The sequence below is a fragment of the Cydia strobilella genome, chromosome 23, assembly GCF_947568885.1.
Source record: "Cydia strobilella chromosome 23, ilCydStro3.1, whole genome shotgun sequence".
Lineage (NCBI taxonomy): Eukaryota > Metazoa > Arthropoda > Insecta > Lepidoptera > Tortricidae > Cydia > Cydia strobilella.
This window is the reverse complement of record NC_086063.1, coordinates 3,946,101-3,969,256: the sequence shown is the minus strand read 5'-3', so window position 1 is coordinate 3,969,256 and position 23,156 is coordinate 3,946,101. Positions and strand designations below refer to the sequence as shown.

The following is a 23,156-nucleotide window of genomic DNA, read 5'->3' as shown; positions in this document are numbered from 1 at the left end:
AGTGACGAAAAGCTGTGCAATATTAACTCGATAGATCGATTTTTTTTATTAAACTGTTGAAAAAGGTTTGGATACTAGTACCCGCACCATGTGTCACTGACAGTGTCAAACTGACATTTACGCTAACGTCTAAGTAATTTACTTTCTAAGCATCTCGCTTGCACTAATATGCGAGTACGAGCGAGATGCATAGAAATTAAGTTACGTTCTCGATAGCGTTTATGTCAGTGCCAAACTGGTGGTGGTGAGTTAATTAATAATTACACCAACTTAAGGAGGACTCACGCTAAAAACGGCCCGGGCCGGGGCGTCCGGCACTTTAGTTCTACATAGAAAGCGACACGTGATCATCGTCACATTTCATAGAAAAACTCGGAGTTTATACAGGGTTAAACTGTACCGTTAACTCAATGTTAAACGGTTAACTCCGAGTTTATTGGCTAACCCGGGAACGCGCAAGTGGCACTTTGCTAGCGATACATCACATGTGATGAATTTAATAAACGGTTTTTTTAAGTTAATTTCATCATAAGCGAAAATATACTTTACTATCAATTAATTCGGTAGGTACTGTATTAAAAACAGAAACCTATGCGTAAGATTAACATTTGATCGTATTTGTCGAGATCAATGGAAACAGGACAATGGCGCGAAGTGCTGGGATACTGGCGCGATCCAAGTCATAAACAGACGTCGGATTTCAGGGGGCAAATATTAATATTAATAGTGGCTTCCTATACTACTAATCCCAATAAGGCCTAGTTTCCCCTCTGGGTTGGAAGGTCAGATGGCAGTCGATTCCTGGAATTAATTGCCAAGCGGACCCGCGGCTCCCATGATAAACAAGACCAAGTGCGGGTAGTTCGAAAAACTCGCGCTCCTAGATGCTGATGTCAACTTTAGCCAGTCTTCTCCAAGACCACGGGGACAACGCCGTCCTCGAAACGTCGGTCGGAGGTAAATTTTATTAATTTTACGCTATTAAATCCCGTCGTTGTAAATAATTATCTAGCGGTTATTTTATCATAATTATCATATCATTTATTCCATTGTAATCATTTGTACATTCTGGTCTTACATTTTGGTCAAGTAGGTACATGATACCTTGCTAGGGTGTACAATATTGGATCTTAAACTACTTATTTTAAATGAAATAAAACTATGAAAACGGATTATATCGCGTATATTGAATTTATAATACATCCCGACGTTTCAAACCCTTTACAGCGTTCGTGGTCAACGGGTGACTGAGGAAAAATTATAAAGTGCACAAATACCCACATACTAAAAATAATGAACAATCATAGACTATAAACTTTAAGGCTGGTTGTACATGCAAAAACGGTTCATAAGGCTAGTTATACACTACAATTATTTTCAAATAAAGATATATATATATACACGCGATAAAAACTATGCCGGCTCCAACTCTACACCACGGACCCGAGAAGATTTAATTCCCTCCTAAATTGTAGGAGGGTATCCCAATATGGGACCGGCAACAAACTCGGTTCGGCTCGGTTTTCTTAGTTTTATTTCATGAGTAACTGTCGCGGTAACCGAAGACAATATTATACTTATTTTAAACTTATACCTAGTTTTAATTTCTTACTTTTATAAACTTTTAAATAAAATAAAATTAAATGTCAAAAAAAAAGAACAATAATAAGGTAAAAACTAATTCATGCATTAAAGATATTAACATAATCAAATCAATGAATCAATTTTAAAGACAGTAGCTCATGTCTCGGACCACAAATAGGCTTTTATAGTAAACACAGAATTAATCTGACGCCATGAATTTCAATTTAGCATTAAGCGATGTATTCACGAGATATCAGCTGTAAGCTAGTCCTAGGTAACTTGACTATGAGATGCATAACAATAGGCTTATAGGATATTGAGCAGGATATCAGAGCTGCCTTGGAATCCAATTTACGGAAATATACTTAGTGAAATAACAGTAAATACTTACATAAAAGTACGTAATTATTTATGGACAGCAATATTATTTTTGTTTTTTTTTTGAGTTTTTACTCCCATTCATAAAAAATTTGGTATCAGAACTGAGAAATTGAATTAAATGCCACCGGTGGACTTGGTCACTTTTTCTTTGGTGTATGATATCTATTTCAGTTCATAATTGATATATAGTAGTGTAACTACTTAAAAAACGCAAATCAAAATATTTCATAAAAATAATTTGATTTGTTCCCTAGTTGGTCACAATAATATGCCCCACATATTTAAATTGTGACACTTCAGTTAGTACCTCCCCTACAAGAGTATTTTGTGTTAGAGTGAATGACTGTGTCACACGTCACACGGAAGTTTCGTTATTGAAATTACTACAAAAGCTTATTGAAATCTTTAAGCCAACATAAAGGAACCTTTAACTGTACTATACGTACACACAAACCAATGTCGTTTTAATCCATTTATAATTTCTCCAACACTCCCCAAAATATAAAACGGCGTTTTGCACGCGGCCTCCGTGAGAGGAATGGTAACAAAATCATCCATTTGCGGATCTTAATTCAAATTCAGCCTGTTCACGCTTTAAGTGGATCATATTGTTAAACCCAGTTTAAAAGAGCTTAAGGGAGTGTAGGTTTTTGAAGAAATTGCACTTTTTGTAAGCGAAGCGTGGAGGGACTTTACTCTTTAGAGTACAATCTGGCAAAAAAGAGTAGAAATTAAAAAGTGGCAACACCGTAGTGTCGTCCCTTTCAAATCAATTAAAGAAAAACGGGACGACACTACAGTGCCACTTTTTAATTTTCTACTCTTTTTTGCCAGACTGTAGATTCGGCAACAGACCTGTAATTTTACGCGTAAAGTGATTGTGTCGTTGCTATCTCAATTCTGGCAACCGTATTATGATCTAAAAAAGCGCTGTGAAAGTAGTAGGTGCCATTCATTTATTACATAAGACGAGTTTTGCCAGTTTTTGACCGCCTCCCCCCATTTAGGAAAAAATAAGAAAAGGCTGACCCCCTCCCCCCTATATTGACTATATTACCTAAGAATCTACAGGAAAAAATGAATACACGTTTGGTCTGTTTTAGTGATTATTTAAAAAAAATATATATTTTTGGAACGTTTATTTGTACTTACCTTCAATGGTACTGGAGCCCGTTTAAGCTAACTCTGCACCGTGTTTAACAAGAGTGTTATTTTAAACGTTATAATTTCACAGGAATTTAAAAAATACTTATCAATCTTTGTGATCTTACGTAAGAACTATGAGAACCCCTCCCACCCCTTTGTAAGAAAATATAAGATATATATGTTCGACCCTCCCTCCCCCCTAAATCGTCTTACGTAATAAATGAACGGCACCCAATTGAAAAAATAGTCCCTCTTCTCTGAGGGCTGTGGGTGTAGGTTAGAACCGGTTGTAATTTTTGGCATTGATATATTATTACAATATTAAATTAAAAATTAAAATTTTCATTAAAACACATCACAGTTAAATGCAAAGATACACAAAGTATGCATTGAGGGTTAAGAAACTCATTCCGAAAACATGAAGATGTTAACATTATCTAATTAGCCTTAAACCAAGAATTTAATAAGGCTACAAGGAAAATTATTATAATTAATCTGTGTTTCTCCGTAAATCTCTGTAATGTAACTTAATTACTTACCATTTCTTTTCCTTTTGCCTTGTACCAAAATGGGATTCCAAGGTATGATGTTATTATTATTTTATTTATTTTCAGTCTTAGGCTAGGCTTTTTACAATATGAGTATAAAAGTAAAATATAAAAACACTTACAAAAAATATATAAACACATTATAAAAAACCTAACCTAGGGTGCCGCCGGTAGCGGGGCAGGGCCCAAGCTCAATGTTATTATTATTATTATGAGCCCATATTGTCCCACTGGTGGGCAAAGGCCTCCCTCTTATTTCTCCACGTATCCCTATCCCTTGAAGTACCCCACCAGTCTCTGTCAAAGGCGTCAAGCTCGTAGCGCCATCTCGGACGAGGTCTACCGGGCCGTGACGCCTTACAATTTGTGGGACCCAACGGGTGGCTGATTTGGCCCACAAAGCATCTGGATGCGGCATTCGTGTCCCGCCCAGTCCCATTTAGACCGCGGGCCAGGAACAGATTTCCATGACCAATCGCCTCCCGGGCGAAAACTCGTATAGTGGTTAACGGCTATGTATGATGAACCCTCGTGAACGTCAGCTGCCGCTCCGTTGGTGGGTTGAGGAATAGCAGCAAATAGTCTATAAAAAAAAATTTAGTCATCGCCTCCCGCTTGATATTTTGTCACATGATAGTTCAGATGCTATTGTGAATAAACAAAATGTCAGCCGATTGTATCGCTGTGGAAAGACCGTCAGCTGGTCACATGAACATGTATAAAAGAAAATTCTTTTCAGTCATCGGCATCATCGCCTCCCGTTTGATACTTTGTCAGATGATAGTTTAGATGCTATTGTTAATAAAACAAATCGTCAGCCGGTTATATCGCGGTGGAAAGACCGTGTTACGTGCTTCGGCGGCTGCCATTCCTCAACCCACCAACGGAGCGGCAGCTGACGTTCACGAGGGTTCATCATACATAATCGTTAACCGCTATACGAGTTTTCGCCCGGGAGGCGATGACTAACGAAATTTGCGCCTGGCTCGCGGTCCAATTTAAGCTTGGCGGCAGTTTCAGCTACATCAATGATCCGCGTTTAGTTAAGTAGCGCAGCATATGATGTAATTTAATTAAATTACAAGATAAATATTCAGCTATAAAGGACCTATTTTCCGCGATTTGTTCAATTCAGGACCCATTCGTACAAACTTAAAAGTATTTTCTCAACTATACACTCTTTTATCGCCGACTGTACTCCTTTTATCAATTGTGGTATTTTCTATAAAAAGGGACCTTATTGTCGATGGCGCTTACGCCATTATTAACGATGCTCCGATATAAATACAATGCCGCGCGACGCTGTGCGGCGTAAGCGCCATCGACAATAAGGTCCCTTTTCATAGAAAATGCCCCAATTAACCTTTCATGTGTGTGGTGGTCAATAATCGTGGGTTCAAAAGTGCAGAAAAAAATCGTTCTCGAAAGGTAAAAATTTTTTTTGCCAATAAAATTTAATTTTACAACTTTGTAAAGCTTTTTTATTAAATTAAATTATAAAACAGGACTTAATCCAATATTCATTGACCTCGACTTAATTGACCTCCGACGTTTCGAGGACGGCGTTGTCCCCGTGGTCTCGGAGAAGACTGGCTAAAGTTGATATCAACATCTAGGCGCGCGAGTTTTTCGAACTATTACCCGCACTTGGTTTTGTTTATCAACTTGAACGTTTTGCGCACTAGGAATGTTACTCTGTCGACACACACTACTAACGATATTCGATTTTTCGACTGTCGATATTCGTTTCCTCTTATTTTTTGTGAGTGCAATATTTTTTAATTGTCCTATTTTCTAATTTAATAATGTGTAAACATCGTGAAAGTTTTAATCAGTGTTTTTTTATGAAATATTTATAATTATTGATGTTTTTATCCCTTTGCCATCCGTTCACTAGATTCTATAGTATTTTTAGTCACTCTCGCGACATGTTTCGGAAAGGCTAGTTCTCCATTTCCAAGTACATAGCGTCATGATAGCCGGGCGCCGCGTACTGCTGCACGCCGCGCCGCGCGCATCAACATTTTTATACTGGAGATCGAAGGAAACAAGTTTTATTCAAGCCCATTTATTTAATCCTTGGTCTATCCGTTCACTAGATTCTAGTTGAAGCTCGTCATCTTCCACACTAGTCCTGGCAATAGGTCTCGTCCGCTGATGTTGCTGGTTCCGGACTTGCTGGATCATGCCACTTTTCACTTCGCCGTTTGTGGTGTAACGGCATGAGACGCTGTCACACTGGAACGAAAAACGTCAAATAACTAGAGTTAAACTAATAAAAATGTTCAGAGATTTAGACAGCACACGCAGTGCAGGTGTTATGTCAAACGTCAAACTTCTATGAAATTATGACGTATAAATAACACCGGCACTGCGTGTGATATCATAATCTTTGCACTTTTCTTGGTCTAACTCTAAGATATACATTGGCTAGTCAATTCTTTCAGTAGAAGTAGAGCAAAGACCAAATTTTGTATGAGAGATAAAGCCTTAGCGCCTTTAATTTTTAAAATTGACGCGAGACTTATTTTTGCTTAAAAATGCGCGGTAATTTTGATGTTTTATCCCTTTCGCAATTTGGTAATTTATAACTATTCTCTGACAATTCTTTTATAAATTCAGTGTAGCTGCTTAACTATGCCAAATTTACTAGAAAGGTTTATAGCGAAATAACTTACATATGCTTCGCACCCTTTGCCGATGCACTATTAAAAAACATGTAAACCAAATTAAGGAAACAACGCGGAAACGCGGCAAGCGTGATGGGCACCTTTGCGTCGGGAGCTATGCGGGGGGGGGGTTGTTCGACTAGTTTTTGGTGGGTTAGTTTAGATTTAGTTTTTTTTTATTGGAATTTTATTGTGTTGTAAATTAATAAATAGATTATAAAATTATTTCAGTACAAAAAACAAACTGTACTGTAATAATTAAAAAACACTTATTTTTATTTAGGTATGGTTATTACCTGGACTTAGCATACCATACAATTTCTCTAGTCTAAATAACATAATCCCCCTTTTCGGGGGAGTGGGGGGCTTTTTGGTAAATATATGTTTGTATTTTAAATCTGTACCTAAGTAAGTTATAACAAGATAAGATAATCATTTATTTCATTTCAATCTTAGTTGGTAAATACCTATACATAGTGGTGAGTCCTCCTACTAGGTATGAAGTACCTGTGTCAGGAGACCTCGCTCTTCGAGAATTACATTTTTTTTTACCTATACTAAGATAAGTAAATGAAATTAAAATTATAATTTTATAATGAATTAACTTAGTTGATCGAATTTACAAAATATAAGTATGTAAAATTAATAAATGTAAATAAATGTAAAATATATTGTGATAATAATAATTCAGCCTATTTACGTCCCACAGGCCTCCTCTCATGCGCAAGAGGGCAGAGGGCTTGAGCTATAGTCCCCACACTAACCCAATGCAGATTGGGGACTTCAAATACACCTTTGAATTTCTTCGCAGATGCATGCAGGTTTCCTCGCGATGTTTTCCTTCACCGGAAAGCTTTCGTACATGAGTTCCGGAAAACTCATTGGTACGAGCCAGGATTTGAACCCGCGACCTCCGGATTGAAAGACGGACGTCATATCCACTCGGCCATCACCGCTTCGGCAAGTAAGTTATAAATAATTATGTAAATACGAACCCGAGCATCACATGAATGACCTTTACACTAGAAAAGCAAAACAATTAAATCAAACGTTTTCACACATACACTACAATCATAATAATATATATTTATATTTATTTATGTATTTATATAAAGATATTTATTTATATTTAGGTAGTTTATAGTATTTAATATTATATATCTAATTACTTTAGGTCTAGATTTTAATAATTTCTTTAGGGTAACTGGAAGAGATCCCTCTTAGGGATAAGTTCGCCTTTGTACTACTTTTATCTGATGTAACCTTGATTCCTCTCTTTTTCGTACAATAAAGTACTTACTTACTTATTTACAATCGAGCAGAAAAATATAATAGTTCCTAAATTCCTGATTGAACTAAGATACCTACAATAAGAGCCTTTTCACATTGTCCGACGCGATATCTGATGTAGGATCCTACAATTCCTACACCCAAAAGTTTTCGGGCCGTGAGGTGTACTGGGTGTCAGAGTCGCACCGCCTCTGCCGTTCCCATGTATACGCACATACAAAAAATAGTGGTGAGACAGCTGACGGGGGTCCGATATGTCTGAAATTATCGAAAGTTCAAATCAGATTTCGGGTGTGGCCCCTATGGGAGAGACGGGTCTCTATTGTTTCCCACATAGTTTTAAGTCATAATGTATTGTTTGTCCACATTTTTGTTAGTCATAATTTGGTTTTTCTCAGAAACGCGTAACTTTTCAGAATTGCCATAGGGGCCCACTGACTATCAGTCCGCCGGACGACATCGGCCTGTCAGTTGTTCGGAACTGTCAAATTTTTGTTCTAACTGACAGGCCGATATCGTCCGGCAGACTGATAGTCAGTGGGCTCCTTAAAACAAACCTAACCTAACCAAACCTATCTATAGGATTACCTGAGGTAAATCCTGAAAAGTTAACGGTGTCAGAATCATGACTAATGATAATATTACAATCATTACATTATGACTTTCAATAATTATGTCAAACAAAGGGACCCTGGGAGGGGTAGATGTTAAAGAGTGCCCTGTGGGATGAAGTCGACAGAGAAAAACCGATATCCGATATCGGATCGTACAGTGTGAAAGCGATCTAAAGAAAAAATTGTGTGAAATATAAACAATATTAAACTATTTACCTGTGTCTTACAGTTGTCCCCGATGCACTGAAAATTTAAGATACAATTTTATAAAAAAAATTAAAGTTCAATAAAAGGTAAACATTTGGGGCGTTTTCTATGAAAAGGGACCTTATTGTCGATCGCGCTTACGCCGCACAGCGTCGCGCGGCATTGTATTTATATCGGAGCATCGTTAATAATGGCGTAAGCGCCATCGACAGTTAGGTCCCTTTGTATAGAAAATAACACATTTATCAGAAATGAGACTAGTAGAGGCGCGGCTAGAAAAGTCGCCAATTAGGAATTAAGACGAAAGTGGACGACCGCCCCGAAACCGCCTTTTCATACAAACGCAGTCCCCGTTTTCCTCTCTGAATATTTAAATTATTGAAAAAATACAATTTGATTTGATGTATCTCAACCACAGGTTGATGACAACCTTTTGTTTGATGTTTTTCTAATTATTAATTATTATAAGAGTTAGGAGCATTAATTTTTTTTATATATGAATTTGTTTTGTGCTTATAACTGGTATAATAATAAAAAAATCGAAAAACGTCAAACGAAGGGGCATAGATGGGCATAGCTATGGTCAATGTACACCAAATTGTATAGACATATGTTCAGAAACGTTCAAAAATTGATTAATTTTTGATCCTTTTTCTTTAGCTTAATTTTAATGTTTGCAATCAAAAACGCGCTTCATTAATCTTCTAAATAATTTTAATTTCATGCAACAAATAGTCTTATTACCAGCCACTAAGCAAAGTCGACCATTTTAAATACCTGGGATCTGTTGTTTCAAACGACGGAACAATCGACGCTGATATAACCCACCGAATTAACACTGGCTGGATGAAGTGGCGAGAATTATCGAGCGTACTATGTGACAACAGAATGCCAGTGCGCATAAAGGGAAAAATATATAAAACGGCTGTGCGCCCCGCCCTTACATACGGTGCTGAATGCTGGCCAGTGAAAAAAGTCCATACCACTAAAGTGCATACGACGGAGATGAAGATGCTGAGATGGGCGGGAGGTGTCACCTTGTTAGACAGGGTCAGAAATGAGTTCATCCGTGGCAGTTTTAAAGTCAGGCCCATTGAGGAGAAACTCGCTGAAACCCGTCTAAGGTGGTATGGACACGTAATGAGGAGACCCGAGGATCATATGACCAGAAAGGTCCTCATAAACACCGTCAGGTATAAACACCGGTCCGAAGAATCCCGGTAGACCCCTTCAAACTTGGATGTCTGTCATCAACAATGACCTAAAGAAAGCCCAAATCAACGACACGACGACCCAGAACCGAAGAGTGTGGCGAAGATTGACGAGGAGAGCCGACCCCAAATGAAATGGGACGTGGCTAGGCAAAGAGAGAGAGAGAGAAATAGTCTTATTATTAATTATAAACAAATTACATATTTTTTAAATAAAATATTCATTGATATGTATAAATTCAATTATCATTCAAATTTATATGTTCAATATTTAATTATGGCAATTTTGTATTCAAAACTTTGACAGTTAGAGCTTTCAAAAACTTACCATTCATCTCGATTCCTAACGACAATTCACTTTGCCACTTTTTGTATTTTTAGTAATTTGGAAAATAAACCAGCGTTAATACTACAGTCCACTCTTATTTCACCACCTAAACAACACCTGAGACCAGCGAAGATTTTACACATATTATAGATAATGTTAATACTCAAAGAAGAAAATAAGGACTACGTTCGCATGGGGAAGCGGTCGTCCGCTTCTTTTAAGGTCTGAGATACACTTGTAAGATTTACTTAGCTAAGTAGGGCCACAGCTATACTACAGAATGAGATATGAATATCGTTATCTCATTCTAACAAATAGCTCTGTCCCTACTAACGTAAGTAAAACTCACAAGTGTAAGGCTGATAAATTCGCGCGCGCCAAAGGCAACTCAACCTCGCACCAATTTCTAAATACCTTCACTAATTTCTAGTGAATACTCAAACTTAATAGATTGATGAACGTATACTTACCATAGTTAAACAACCTGGGCCTCCACACTGTAGAAAGTCGAGTTTAAAAAAATATGCCAAAAAGTATGATTATTCAAAATATAATTGCCACGCAAAGGAGACGAATGGGTCAAATGATTAATGAATTACACGCTATAAAAAAACATGGAGATAAGAATTCTGAAAACGCTTTAGGCCTTTCCAAACGCGGGACAGCTCAAAAATGATTATTATGTCAACTGTCTCGCAACTGGCAAATTACAGCTCTAAAGGGGCCTGTTAGTACAGGAAAAATAGCATATTTTGGCGGCAAAATATGTACATCCATGAAAATTTGTTTTTTATCTTTATCTTGGCACTAGGAATGAGGATCTGCCGAGTCCTATCAAAATTTAGGCGTCCTAACCCCTTTTGGGGGGGTATGTACAGGGGGTTCATTTAAAAAAAAAAACACATTTCACATGCTGAACCGAATGACCACACCCATACTTATAGGATCAGTATGTCAGTTGTTCGGAACTGTAAAATTTTTGTTCAAACTGACAGGCCGATATCGTCCGGCGGACTGATAGTCAGTGGGCCCCTTAACACGAATGTGTAAAATGCAAATGTGTATTTGGCATAATTTTAAAGTAATTCGTGGATAATGTCGTTGGCTATGCATGTGTTTGTAATAAAAACTTGATTATAAAAAACATTTAAAAATAGTAATGTCCAATTGGTCCGCATCAGGTAGGTACTTCGTTTCATTTCTCAAAAATAATTTATATAATCGCTTACCATTGCTTTGCAAGATGATCCTATACACTGTAACGGATAAACTATTAGTACTTATTGAATTAATGAAAATCTTTACAAATTATAAACATATATTTTCAAGCAAAACACTACAAATCACATTATGGTTGCGATACTTGCGATGCATTACGCAACCCCGCAGTGTCAGGAAGTCGGCCGCGGAAGCGCGGAACCGCCCACCGGACCACCGGGCCACGCGGAGTATTAGCACAAATCACTTGCGTTTCTATGTGTGAACGGCACGTCTGCGGCATGCGTCATAGTGTAAGTTGCTTAAAAACAGTACTGAGTGGCCGGCAAAAGGCCGACAATCTGCTGTCGCCCGGCGAGGTAATTCGAGTCGGGGCGGGGCGGTGCGTGGCCGTTCTGAATGATAATACTATACTTATTCTGTGGTATTAGGCCCACTTGCACCATCCCACTAACCCGGGGTTAAGCGGTTATAGATATAGCACAATTATTACCCCGGGCACCGTCCAAGGGGGGGCGCCAAATCGGGCGAAAAATATAAAATTATTTTCAAAAACATTGTTTGTTCCCGCCGCGTCGAACGGGGGTCTACAGGCTACGTTTGGGGGGGCGCAAATTTGGTGCCTGCCCCGGGCGCTATTTCCTCTAGCGACGCCCCTGAAACCAGGTAGATATGCAAATACTTAATAGAAATAAAGCTATTCACCCCGCTTGCGCAAGTGTCGCCCCGGCACTGAAATCAACATTAGTTTACGTTAAAACATAGTGATGTGCAGCTCAAGCCTTTTTATATTTATATCAAACAGATCGTATTTTTTGGCCCAGTCTTCTTCTTCTTCCTCCTTCCCTTAGTCCCAGTTATATCTCTAGGACAGTGGTTCCTAACCTTTTTAGTACGTACTGTGACCCCTTTGACTAACTAGGGAACTCGATTTTACCCCTCCTCCATAATCATTAATATTTTTTCTTATAGGTAGGTACCCCCGTAAAATGCCAGTTTTACTCCCACGGGGTAATTACCCCCAGGTTAGGAACCGCTGCTCTAGGAGGTTCTAGCGCCAGGACGCTTCTATGCTGGGTTGTCATAGGGGTAAGGTTCTGGGCTTTCATCTCCATTGCTATTGGACCACAATGTGTCGGGAGGTCTTCCTCTTCCCAGGGATTTTCTGGCACAGTAATAAATAAAATAACTAAATACTTAGTGATTCTGATCATATTCTGAGAGGTGAATATATAGATCATAGGTACTGAACAACTTTTACTATAGCGCCAACGCTAAAATCGCGAAAATAAAATTTGTTCTGTAGAAAACATTGACATGTGTTTCGCCGAAATGTGTGAGGCAGGGATTTTTTTGCGTTTTCGAGGTTTGGTATATGAAGAATGTTATGAAAGTGGAGGAAGCGAAAGAGCTATGTCAGGATCGTAGCAAGCGCAAGTGAAAATCCGTGGTCTCTGCCTACCACTCCGGGAAACAGGCGTGATTGTATGTAGGTATGTATGTATGTTCGAGGTTTGGCCTATAGTAAAAAAAATTCAGTATGACCTACTAGTTCACCCCTAATACATAAAATTAACACAAAATCCCACATGATATTTATTATGTGTTATAAATATTAAACAAACAAACAAAATAATTTATGTTGTTATTTAATATTATGAAATAGATAAATCTAAACTTAACTAATACCTAATCCTTATTTAAAGGTTATGCTTAAAAATAAAAAGTACTACTTTAATGGTCATTAAACTGAAAGTAACTCGCACCACAACTCCAGTCTAAAAAATAATACTCACGAGACGTTTCCACCTTTTTACAAACTCGAGCTCTCGACTTAATGATCAAGTACATCCCTAAATGGCGGTTAAAAATTGTCCAAGAGACGGTCTCACGCAAATGATTGTAAATGACCATCGTTTTTCTCAAACTCGAGAAGTGCTTGTTTTCCGCAATTTTTCTTGATTATCTAATGGGCTAATATTTTATGTTTTTAGCGCGATTCTTAAATAAGTTATATAGAACTTAGAAGTTCTGGAAGCGTGAGCGGGACTGCTGTGCGTACCCGGGATCGTGGATAATCAATCATGTTTTTGATTTGTGGTTTTTAGAGTTTAAACAAAAAAAGTCATCTATGAGTTCGATCAAAAATATAATTGCGCATTTTTAGAATCACTTCATATTTTGTGTAAAAATTGTTACAAATTATTAAGGCGCGTTTTAGACCACGTTTTTGCCTGACGGTCTTCCGAACCAAAAATGTTATATGCCGTCTTCTCCACATTGACCTTACGAACAATAATACATTGTGACACAAGTGTGCTAAGTTGGTTAATACACACGAGGCGATATTTTGCGCAATAAAAAAGCCGATGTGTGTAATGATCAATACACGCGTTTCATACGACGTTTTTCAACACACTTGCACACAAAAAAAGAAACTCATATTAATCAAATTTTAATTGTTAAAACAGTTAGTATGCAGTCTTGCATCTGTCATTCTGCCGGCCGCCCCTAGCCCTGGCCGCGACAGGCGGTCGGGGGGCGCCGGTGCCCGCCAGTCCAACCAATTAAAGAAGGCTCCGTTTCCATGCATATTATTAGCAATCAGTTACCTTCTTACCTCAGTCGGATAATAGAATGAAAAAGCACGAGTGTTATAATATACCTACTGAAAGTACTGAAAAGGCACGCGTGTTTAATATCTAGGATTATGAGCCAAAAATCGGTGGAATAAAAACGTCGTTTTGAGCAAGTGTGTTGAAAAATGCTAAAACGTTTATTGGACGTTTCAGGGGGCCTAGCAATGATGACAATCATTTACAGAAAACAATACGAAACACTCTCTCTGTCGCACTAATATGGAAGAGTGATTGTCATCTAGGCCCATAGGTTATATTTAATATTTTGTCAATTCTTACCGCTGTTTGACACTCATCTTTGTGGCACTGTGACGAAAGACATCGTGATAAATTAATTAAACCAGTATGAATATCTTCTTATTAGCTACAAGAAACACAATCCTCACCATCGTGAGGATTGCGTCTCTTAACCTTTCATATATGTGTGGTGGTCAAAAACGTCAGTTGTGCTGTATAGAGCAGAAAAAATCGTTCTTTGAATATGCAAAATTATGACTAAATAAAGGAAGACAAAAGGTTTAAATTGAAGCTCACAAGCTTAGTATTGAATCATAGTTGAGCGATCTTCAAGCTGATAAACTGGTGATTGAACGCGAAGGATGTGCGCAGGAATCAAATAACGAGCATTCAAGTTTGAGGCCAAGCCTCATTTTGGGTCACTGAACTGAGTTATGCCACACTTTGATTCTAGCTTGTCCAAACTGAATTTTTAAATTATAATTACCCTTGCTTGACATCCGTCTGAGTCGCACTGAAACATTGAAATTAAACTTAACGTTAACACAGATACTAAGGTACACTTGATGATGAATATAACAAACGTTTTTAAATCAAAAAGGGTACGTTATTTTGATTATTATGTGAATTATGTCTTAACTTTTAAGTAGTCTGTATGTTGTTCTTTTAGGTTATTTATGTAAGATTGGAATAGATCGAAGGTCACATTGTTCTTACTGATGCCGTATAAATGGCACGACCTGTTGCTGCTCTCGAACACCGCTTTTTGAATGGGTACATCAAAGACAAAAGGATGGAAACAAAAAGTAAAGTCAAAACTTTGCTGGTCAAGACCTTTAGCACTATAAAGCCTTCTTCAAAATAAGAAACTGATGAGCCTGGAGAACAAGTAACGACACACTGAAACTATAGTTTGGTAACCCATCTCCGTCAGTAAAAAAAGGCCACAAATTTAAAAAATGTAGATGCGATTGTCCTCCTATGGAAATTTGAGATCACTACGCTACGCAACAACAGAAGACACTACACAGAAGACACTTCACTGAAGATACACCAAGAAACACATCACAATCACGTAGAAGCCAAGCTGTCCGCAAAATGACAGCAAATAGCCCGGCCCATGATTGTGGGACCGCGACTAGCCACCACCTCTGTGACGAAAGTCAGAAAAGGCCACCCCACCGTCGTAAACGCAGACGCTTGTGGAAGACGAGAGCGCTATAACATACTGTCTTAAGCATCCTCTTTCTACTCAAGGTCACGTCGAAAACCAGCCAGTCTTCCGGCTTCAAGTTCCGAGGAGTCACGAACTGGAGCAGTGATTTTAATTTAGGGTCTGTGGGGATTTACGGCTTCGAAAAGACAAGTTTTAGTAGTATATACTGTATCAGGCGCCCTTTTCCTATCCAATATCGCGTCGAAAGATATTAGCTAGTCCTCTTGCTTCAAGTTTGTGAGGAGTCACGAATTGAAACTCACTGTCTCGTGACTGGGTCCAGAGCTGTTGGGGATTTTAGGCCTCGAAAAGACAAGTGTTAGTAATACATACCATCTCAGACGCTCTCTTCCTATTCAAGGTCCTATTGAAAACTAGCCAGTTCTTTTGTACCATGTTCCGAGTTCAAGTGTAGAAGTGATTCAAGTGCCGAGGAGTCCCAAATTGCAGCAGTGATTCCATGACCGGGTCCAGGGTTGTGAGGATTTAGGCCTCGAAAAGTCAAATTTTAGTTAGAAATACCATTTCAGGTGCCTTCTTCTTGTTCAAGGTCACATCGAAAGCCAGCCAGTCTTCCGGCTTCAAGTTCCGAGGAGTCACGAACTGGAGCAGTGATTCCATGACCGGGTCCGGAGTTGTGGTGACTTCGGTTGTGGTGGTTGTGGCTTCAGTCTGAAATTAATTTAACATGTCGAGCGTTTTTCGACTTAAAATAAGGTGAGTGGTCCGTTTTAATATATATTTAATAATTAATTTATCTAAGAAAAGGGACCAAGTGTATATGACGTTCGACTTTCAATCCGGAGAGCGGGTTAAAATCTTGACTCGTACCATTGAGTTTTTCGGAACGTATGTACGGAATATAATAAATAATTATCAATATTTACCGTTGTAGTTGGGTGGTAACTAACAGGAACGAAAACTGTGCCCTGAAATACAGATTTTTTATATGAAAACTGTTTTGCTAGAATAAATTTCTTATCTGTGTTATTGTTATTATTTCGTAATAACAGCATCGAATTCGATTCAATAATGAAATATCTGGAAAACAAAGGAATTTTATTTAACCTTGCTATTTGAAAAATTACAATTGCAAGCAGTTTGATCAATCGCAAAAGCGATCGTAATATGCGGTTCCTGAACCCTTCATAGAGCGCTTATAACTACTATTATAATAAAACAAAAAAGTCACCGCGACGACTAAGACGTAGACGGGTTTATATATTTGCGAAGCATTGGTAATCTGAAGTAAATCTGAGTTGATGAGCATCAGAAAATCTTGGTAACCGTTTCGCTTTGTCGTATTTTTGTTAGACTTTGAAATGGAAATGAATGTATTTCTGGGAAAAGCAACAGGCTATTTTTCAACAAAAATCAAATAACAAAACACCAAACGCAGCCGCAAGTAAAAACGACAAATTACTTACCAAAAAGACGCCTAAGTCTAATTTCGAAGTAACAACCGTTTTTATACTTAACCTTAAACCCGTCTTAATAAGACTGAAATTTGCATGCAGGAATTTTGGAATCTAGTCCTTTTGTAACAAGGGTACAGTTATTACGTCAACATTCCTACATTTTAACGGCACAGTCATATATTTTGTCAAAGAATATTATGTTGCTGGCCTAAGTTAGTGCCTGAGGGATTGCAATTGAACTCGAAAAATACAAAAGTAACAAAACTTATTAATATAGATAATTTTTAGTTCTTAGGTAGTTTTTAAGGATTGTATTTTTTTTTATTGTAAGTATCCAATAATGGTATATGGAATAAATGATTTAATTGATATAAGTACTTACGTTCTATGTTAAATCTTAAATCTAATTAAGTGCTAAAATTCATAGAACTTATACTGTATTAATAATCATTGTGATTTGCTTGCCTTGCTTTATTATATCAAAAGATTTTATTCATTGTACGAGAAATAACTTACATTTATTCTAGTCTGCATGTTTCTTCCAGTTTTCCTGTCCTAAATAAAAGGTATTTTATATTAGTTATGCTTTAAAAAAAGTTATAAATACAATTTTAGAATGTCTTCAGTCTACGCGGCTAACTCCTTGACCTCTAGCCAATCTTCAAAAGTTTAGAAAAGTAAGTAAGTACTTGAGTAAACTTGAAAATAGACAAACTCACAGTGACTCTCGCAAGACCGTCCTCTGTGTTAGCCTGTATCAAAGAATTCAAAGATAAGCGGTGATTAAATGAATTGAAATAATTGATACATATATTTTTATTTTGTTATGATTTGTTTGTTTTTTTTTTTTTTTTATTATTTTACTGAATTATTATTTTTTACAATTTGACGAACTTTTTGTGAGTTCATGTTATTTAGATACATTGTGACATTGTTAAATATCATGTAATTCCCAATAAGAAATAAATTAATCTAATCTAATCTAATCTAATCTAATCTAATCTAATCTAATCTAATCTAATCTAATCATATTGTTTACTACTACATGGGTCATTTGTATTGGTACTAATGGTTGAAAATTCGTTGGTTAAACGCATCTTAGATTAATATTTATTAGAGCGTTTTTACATTGTCTGATTCGATATCGGATGTCGGAAGGAAGTAAAATGTAAGATATTACATACATACATACACATACATATAATCACGCCTATTTCCCGGAGGGAGTAGGCAGAGACCACGGATTTCCACTTGCTACGATCCTGTCCTAATCCTGTACCTCTTTCGCTTCCTTCACTTTCATAACATTCCTCATACACGCTCGCCGGTTTAGGGTGCTCTTGACCTGGCCTTTCTTCAGGATTTCGCCGATCTGATCAGAGAAAGTCCGCCGAGGTCTGCCCCTTCCAACTCCCGTTTCTACCTCTCCCTTATACACTCTCTTTGTTAGCCTTCTTTCACTCATTCTTTCCACGTGTCCAAACCATCTCAACATACCTTTCTCAATTTTTGTCACTACATCTTCGCTCAGTCCACACTTTTCCCTTATCACACTGTTCCTAATGTGTTGTAAGATATTATCACAGTACTATTAGTTATTCTGTGATATTATGTGGTTCTCTGTATTTATTTATGCATTTAATAAATCATTATTACTAACAAACGATAAATAACGCAAAAGAGGCGGACTTAATGCCAATGGCACTCTCCTGCAACTGTTTTTGTCATAGGCGCCTTCCGACATACGATATCGGAAAGGCGCTTCCGATAAATTCAGCCATGTCGAAGCCCCCCGTCAGCTGTCGAACCGATAATATTTTTTTGCGTATGTGTAGGCATAATGTTTGTTGTAGTGTGCGTGACCGCTAAATACGGCGACCGGGCGCGACCCCGCGGTCTGACTACGCGGATGTAGGATCCTACATCCGATATCGGATCGGACAATGTGAAAACGCTCTTACTGTAATAAAGTCCAAAATACCTTTTTTTCTTGCAAAGGTTAGAAAATCCAATAACTAAGTTCCCAAATCCAATAAGCACGAAAAATTTAGTACATTGACCCGCGATTTCCTATCTCTATCGCACGTGCATAATTCAATTGCTTTCCCACTCACACAGTAGCATTGACTGTGATCTTCGGCGGGACAGCGATATAATTATGTTGGTCAAACCATTTTTTTTTTTTTTTTGGGAAACAAACAGCTTACAATAAATACAAGATATAGATATTATGACTAATACATGAGCCAAAACAGTTTCCACTAATGGAATAAAACATAAATGCTCAAAGGGAACTAGAGTAAAAATACATTATAACATATCATTTCAATCGTTCTAGGAAACAGAGAAAAAGAAAAGAAAAAGAAAAGAAAAAAAAAGAAAAAAATTATCAGTAAATAAGAACAAAAAAACTATACTCATCCTTTTCTTTTGGGTGCTAGTACTAGTGTAAGACAAAGATAGTAGGGTTCTGTCTGTCTATGTTTGAAATGAGACAGTCCTTTGACAAACTATATGCGCGTGCGTTAGAGATATAAAAAGACGGGTCCCTGTACGAAATTCTTTGGGCTTAGCGTCCTTACTTTAGATATTTATTTTTAATACTTAAATATTTAACAAACCCTTTTCAATTTTATTAAAATTTAAAACAGGGGCCAAGTATTTGAAAATATGCGTAGCGGGGAATAATTTTGCTGTCTAAAATGGCGTACGTGATTTTGTTATATTTACCGCAGTTAAAGCCACCCATTGAATCGGCTCACCAAAGTCATCCTGCAAAATCACTTTTTATAAAATTAAACTATTATTTACATGTAATGAATATGATGGAGTTGACATGTGCTGCTGCTGTTATTAGGTTACTATGTGGGTGGGTGTGGCCCGCCTGAGGATAAGCAATCACCGTAGCCTATGGACGCCTGCAACTCCAGAGAGAGGTGTTACATGCGCGTTGCCGAACCTAACACTCCGCAACCTCGTTGAGCTCTGGCAACCTTACTCACCGCCAGGAACACAACACTATGAGTAGGGTCTAGTGTTTGCCGGTATGTAAGGAACACACGGCTGCTGTTTTGGTTTGACTTTTGGTTTATTTTACGGTTTAACAATAATTTGTACGCAGATCTCAACCTTTTCGGGAACCTTCTCACTCTCCTTTTGCTAGTATGAAACTTTCAAATACTAACCGCTTGAGGCAACTCACGAAATGGATCAGGGGGCTTTAATTCCTAAAACAAACAAAATTGAGCTGCTAGACTACCAAACGTGGCTTTCCATCCGAGAAGGGTCCTTAATCCTTATGCTTCATGTGCAATAAGTACGTTTCTATCAGAATTTATGTTGGAATTTCAGATGGAGTGGACCTTATTGCACTTGAATGACTTGATGAATTTTTTGACTATTTCAAATATGGCTAGATTCTGACAATTATAATTAGATTAAGTATGACATTTGTTTTTAACGTTGTAATTATGAGAAGTGACATGTATAATATTAAGATTTATAAGCATTATCAATGAGGATAGAATAAGATAGAGCGGTACTGTCATAGTAAATTTTGTAACAACATTAAATTCACTGCCATCTATCGACACACGTTAAAACTAAAAATGAAGGTTTATAAAAATACGATAAAATGTATTTAAATATGGATAAATGATTTTTTTATTTGCATTAATTATTTTTATGATTTTGACCCATGTTCTTTCACTGATATGCGTTAAAATTGTTAAATAACAAACGAAACCGTCAGCGCCCTCTATACGAGAGTAGGCCAAAGGTAGTGGCGCCATCTGATCGAGAATCAAATTTTCGTGATTTTCGAGGCACGTTTTTTCCTTAGACTGTATCCATCTATTACGGAGTTATATCTATCTTTGGCATTATTAATTTTATGTATCATATTTTGCGTTTGTGTCTTTTGCATGCCAGTTGCTGGTGAAGTGATGCGTTGGTGGTTGGTGGTGCTTTCTTAGTTGCAAAGTCCATCTTTTGTGCCAAAAAAAAACAGAAAACAGGTTCCATAATATGGTTAGTAGCAATAAAAAATCAAATCAAATTAAATCAAATTAGTTCTAATTAAATTAATATATAAATAGGTAACAAAACAAAAACATATTAAACCGCACAGTATGCGACCATTTAGTTTCTAGGGTGTGAGGATGAACACCCTGCCGATGGCGAGCGGTGCGGAACTTTATCTGGGTTCTAAATTATTCGATATCAATATTATCAATAAATAAGCCTTTAAGTGGAGTTTCTATTTCCACGAACCGTTAATTGGAAAATGAAGCGGAATGGTTTTACTATCAATAGTTTGCGAATGAGAATGTATTTTCTATTTCGAATTATTTATGTTTGACTTGTTTTTGTTTGATGGAATACTGGTATAGTTGGTTGATAAATATTTGCATGTCTACGTTAGAAAGCTTATTTAAAAACATCTAATGCAAAAGTTTTAGTATTTGGCAGCCTAATTCCAATAGATAAGTAATAGCCTATTCACTCTTGCTTTAAAAAGACCGAGGTCATATATGGTATGTTGTTATAAAAAAGCGCTACGATTTTTCAAAAACTCTGCTCTCTGAACCTAGGGCACCTAAAGCAATATGGCGGTCGGTGTCAGCGTTAATTAGTAATACAAAACAATTAATATAAGCATACTCTCAATAGGTCTCTCGCAGACTGTGGGCCCTGGCCGTTTGGCTGTTGTCGTGAAACATCCCAGTTCTGAAACAATAATTCATTACCGATACAAATTTTTATCGGAAGCTAAACAGCTGACAAAGTATTATCTAATGAGGATAATGACGTTTAGTTTACATGTGTGAGTGTGTATACATAATACAAACGTCAAACCTATTTGTGCGACATCTGACGTCACATTGATGGTATAGAGGCTTATTAGGGCATAGGTATAATTTATTTAAATCTAAAAAAATATTAATCTTGTTTCGGTCGGAGCGGAGTATTTCTACCTATAGCTGATTCGATAGTCACGTTCGGTCTCCATCATAAGACATTGAAATAGGTAATCAATAATTATCAACTTTAACCAACAAAAGTACAATCAACATTCACAATAGGTAATCAAGACAACGTTGTCGCTCGAAGTCAAGTTTTAGTAATTTCTTCAACCAAAAACGTCACTTTTGACACTGACAGATCAGTATCATATCGGAAACAGATCGAATAACTAAATCTCGAATTGGCCCGTGAGGCGCGCCGGTCTTCTCCTTTCACAAGTTGTAAGACTTGTAAGTGATCTAAAAATCTTTAATAAATAAATATCAAAACACTGATTGACTTTCGTGATTTTTGCAATAATAGCAAACTTGATAGCTAGTTGATTTTACGCTTTTTGACAGCTGCGATAAATAATTAAATTAAGTTTCGTTTTCGTAAATATTAAAGTATAACTCGAACAACATCCTTTGTTGTAATTTGTAATACCTACAATTACGTGTTCTTAAGTAATAGATATGTAAATATGTAGTTAGTTAGTTAATAAGTTTGTGTGTGTACCTACTATTAGTTCTAAGATTGTGTCAGTAACGAAATTGATCCTTTGTTGGTTTTAAATCAATTAAATAAAATTTATGTTCTTACCCATGTATCTGGAGGTGGACCTGCCGATCCTAGATATCGTAGTTTAGACTGAAATGAACAACTAATGTTAAAATAAATAATTTACAAGTAACTGAAAAAAAAAAAATGTGACACACTTTTATTTCTGACTGTACGTCTAATATGCATGTCTATCAAGTACTTCTAAAGACCTTTTTAATGAGCCTAAGCTCGATGTGTTTGTGCTCTTCAATCAAGGAACTCCTTTCCAAGATATCGCATCGCAAGTTGAAAAATCGAATATCGTGAGGGTTTTGTGTCGATCCGGTGACATCCCTAGTGAGATCCCATAAGTGTTCCGTGAACAATCTACGGAACACAAAAAATCATACTACGGTCCGTTTTGCCCTTCCTTATTCTAGAAATCAGTAAAGTGGAACAAGTAATGGTAACTCACAGGCGGTTGATATTGTGAATAACGTGGCGGTCCATACTGGCTTCCTCCAGGGCCTTGTGATCCTTGAAGTCCAAAATGCGCTCCACTTCCAAGTCCAGAAGATCCATATTGTGCTCCTGGTGGTCTAAATCCTGGACCATACTGTCCAGGCGGCGGTCCATAATCTTGAGGCCCAAATTGGCCAGGTGGTCCATTTTGTCTGAGTAGTGGTCCATATTTTTCAGATAAATCCATCGGTCCACCAAAATTATATTGCCTTGGTAGTCCATTTTGTGCAACAGGTGGTACAAGTCTAGATGGTCCATAAGGGTGTTGCCCAGGCGGCATAGCGCCTCCATATAAGTCACCAGTTGATTGTCCACCAGGTGGTCCAAAAGGTCCATATGGTCCTTGTTCCCCTGGTAAAAAAGCTGATCCGGGTCCACCTG

The 23,156-nt window shown here is 37.4% G+C and overlaps 1 protein-coding gene across 1 annotated transcript; it reads right to left on the bottom strand.

Annotated features, from left to right (window-relative positions):
* Positions 1-5,717: 5,717 nt before the first annotated feature.
* On the bottom strand, positions 5,718-23,011 carry LOC134751697 (uncharacterized). The gene is made up of 14 exons (XM_063687141.1): positions 22,729-23,011; positions 22,314-22,361; positions 21,369-21,434; positions 19,892-19,933; positions 19,437-19,478; positions 17,426-17,458; positions 17,223-17,261; positions 16,176-16,217; positions 15,811-15,960; positions 14,560-14,586; positions 8,449-8,475; positions 7,324-7,350; positions 6,338-6,364; positions 5,718-5,897 (listed from the first exon to the last, which is right to left on the bottom strand). The coding sequence occupies exons 1-14, from the start codon at positions 22,960-22,962 to the stop codon at positions 5,718-5,720; spliced, it is 984 nt and encodes a 327-aa protein (XP_063543211.1). The 5' UTR covers positions 22,963-23,011.
* Positions 23,012-23,156: the final 145 nt, after the last annotated feature.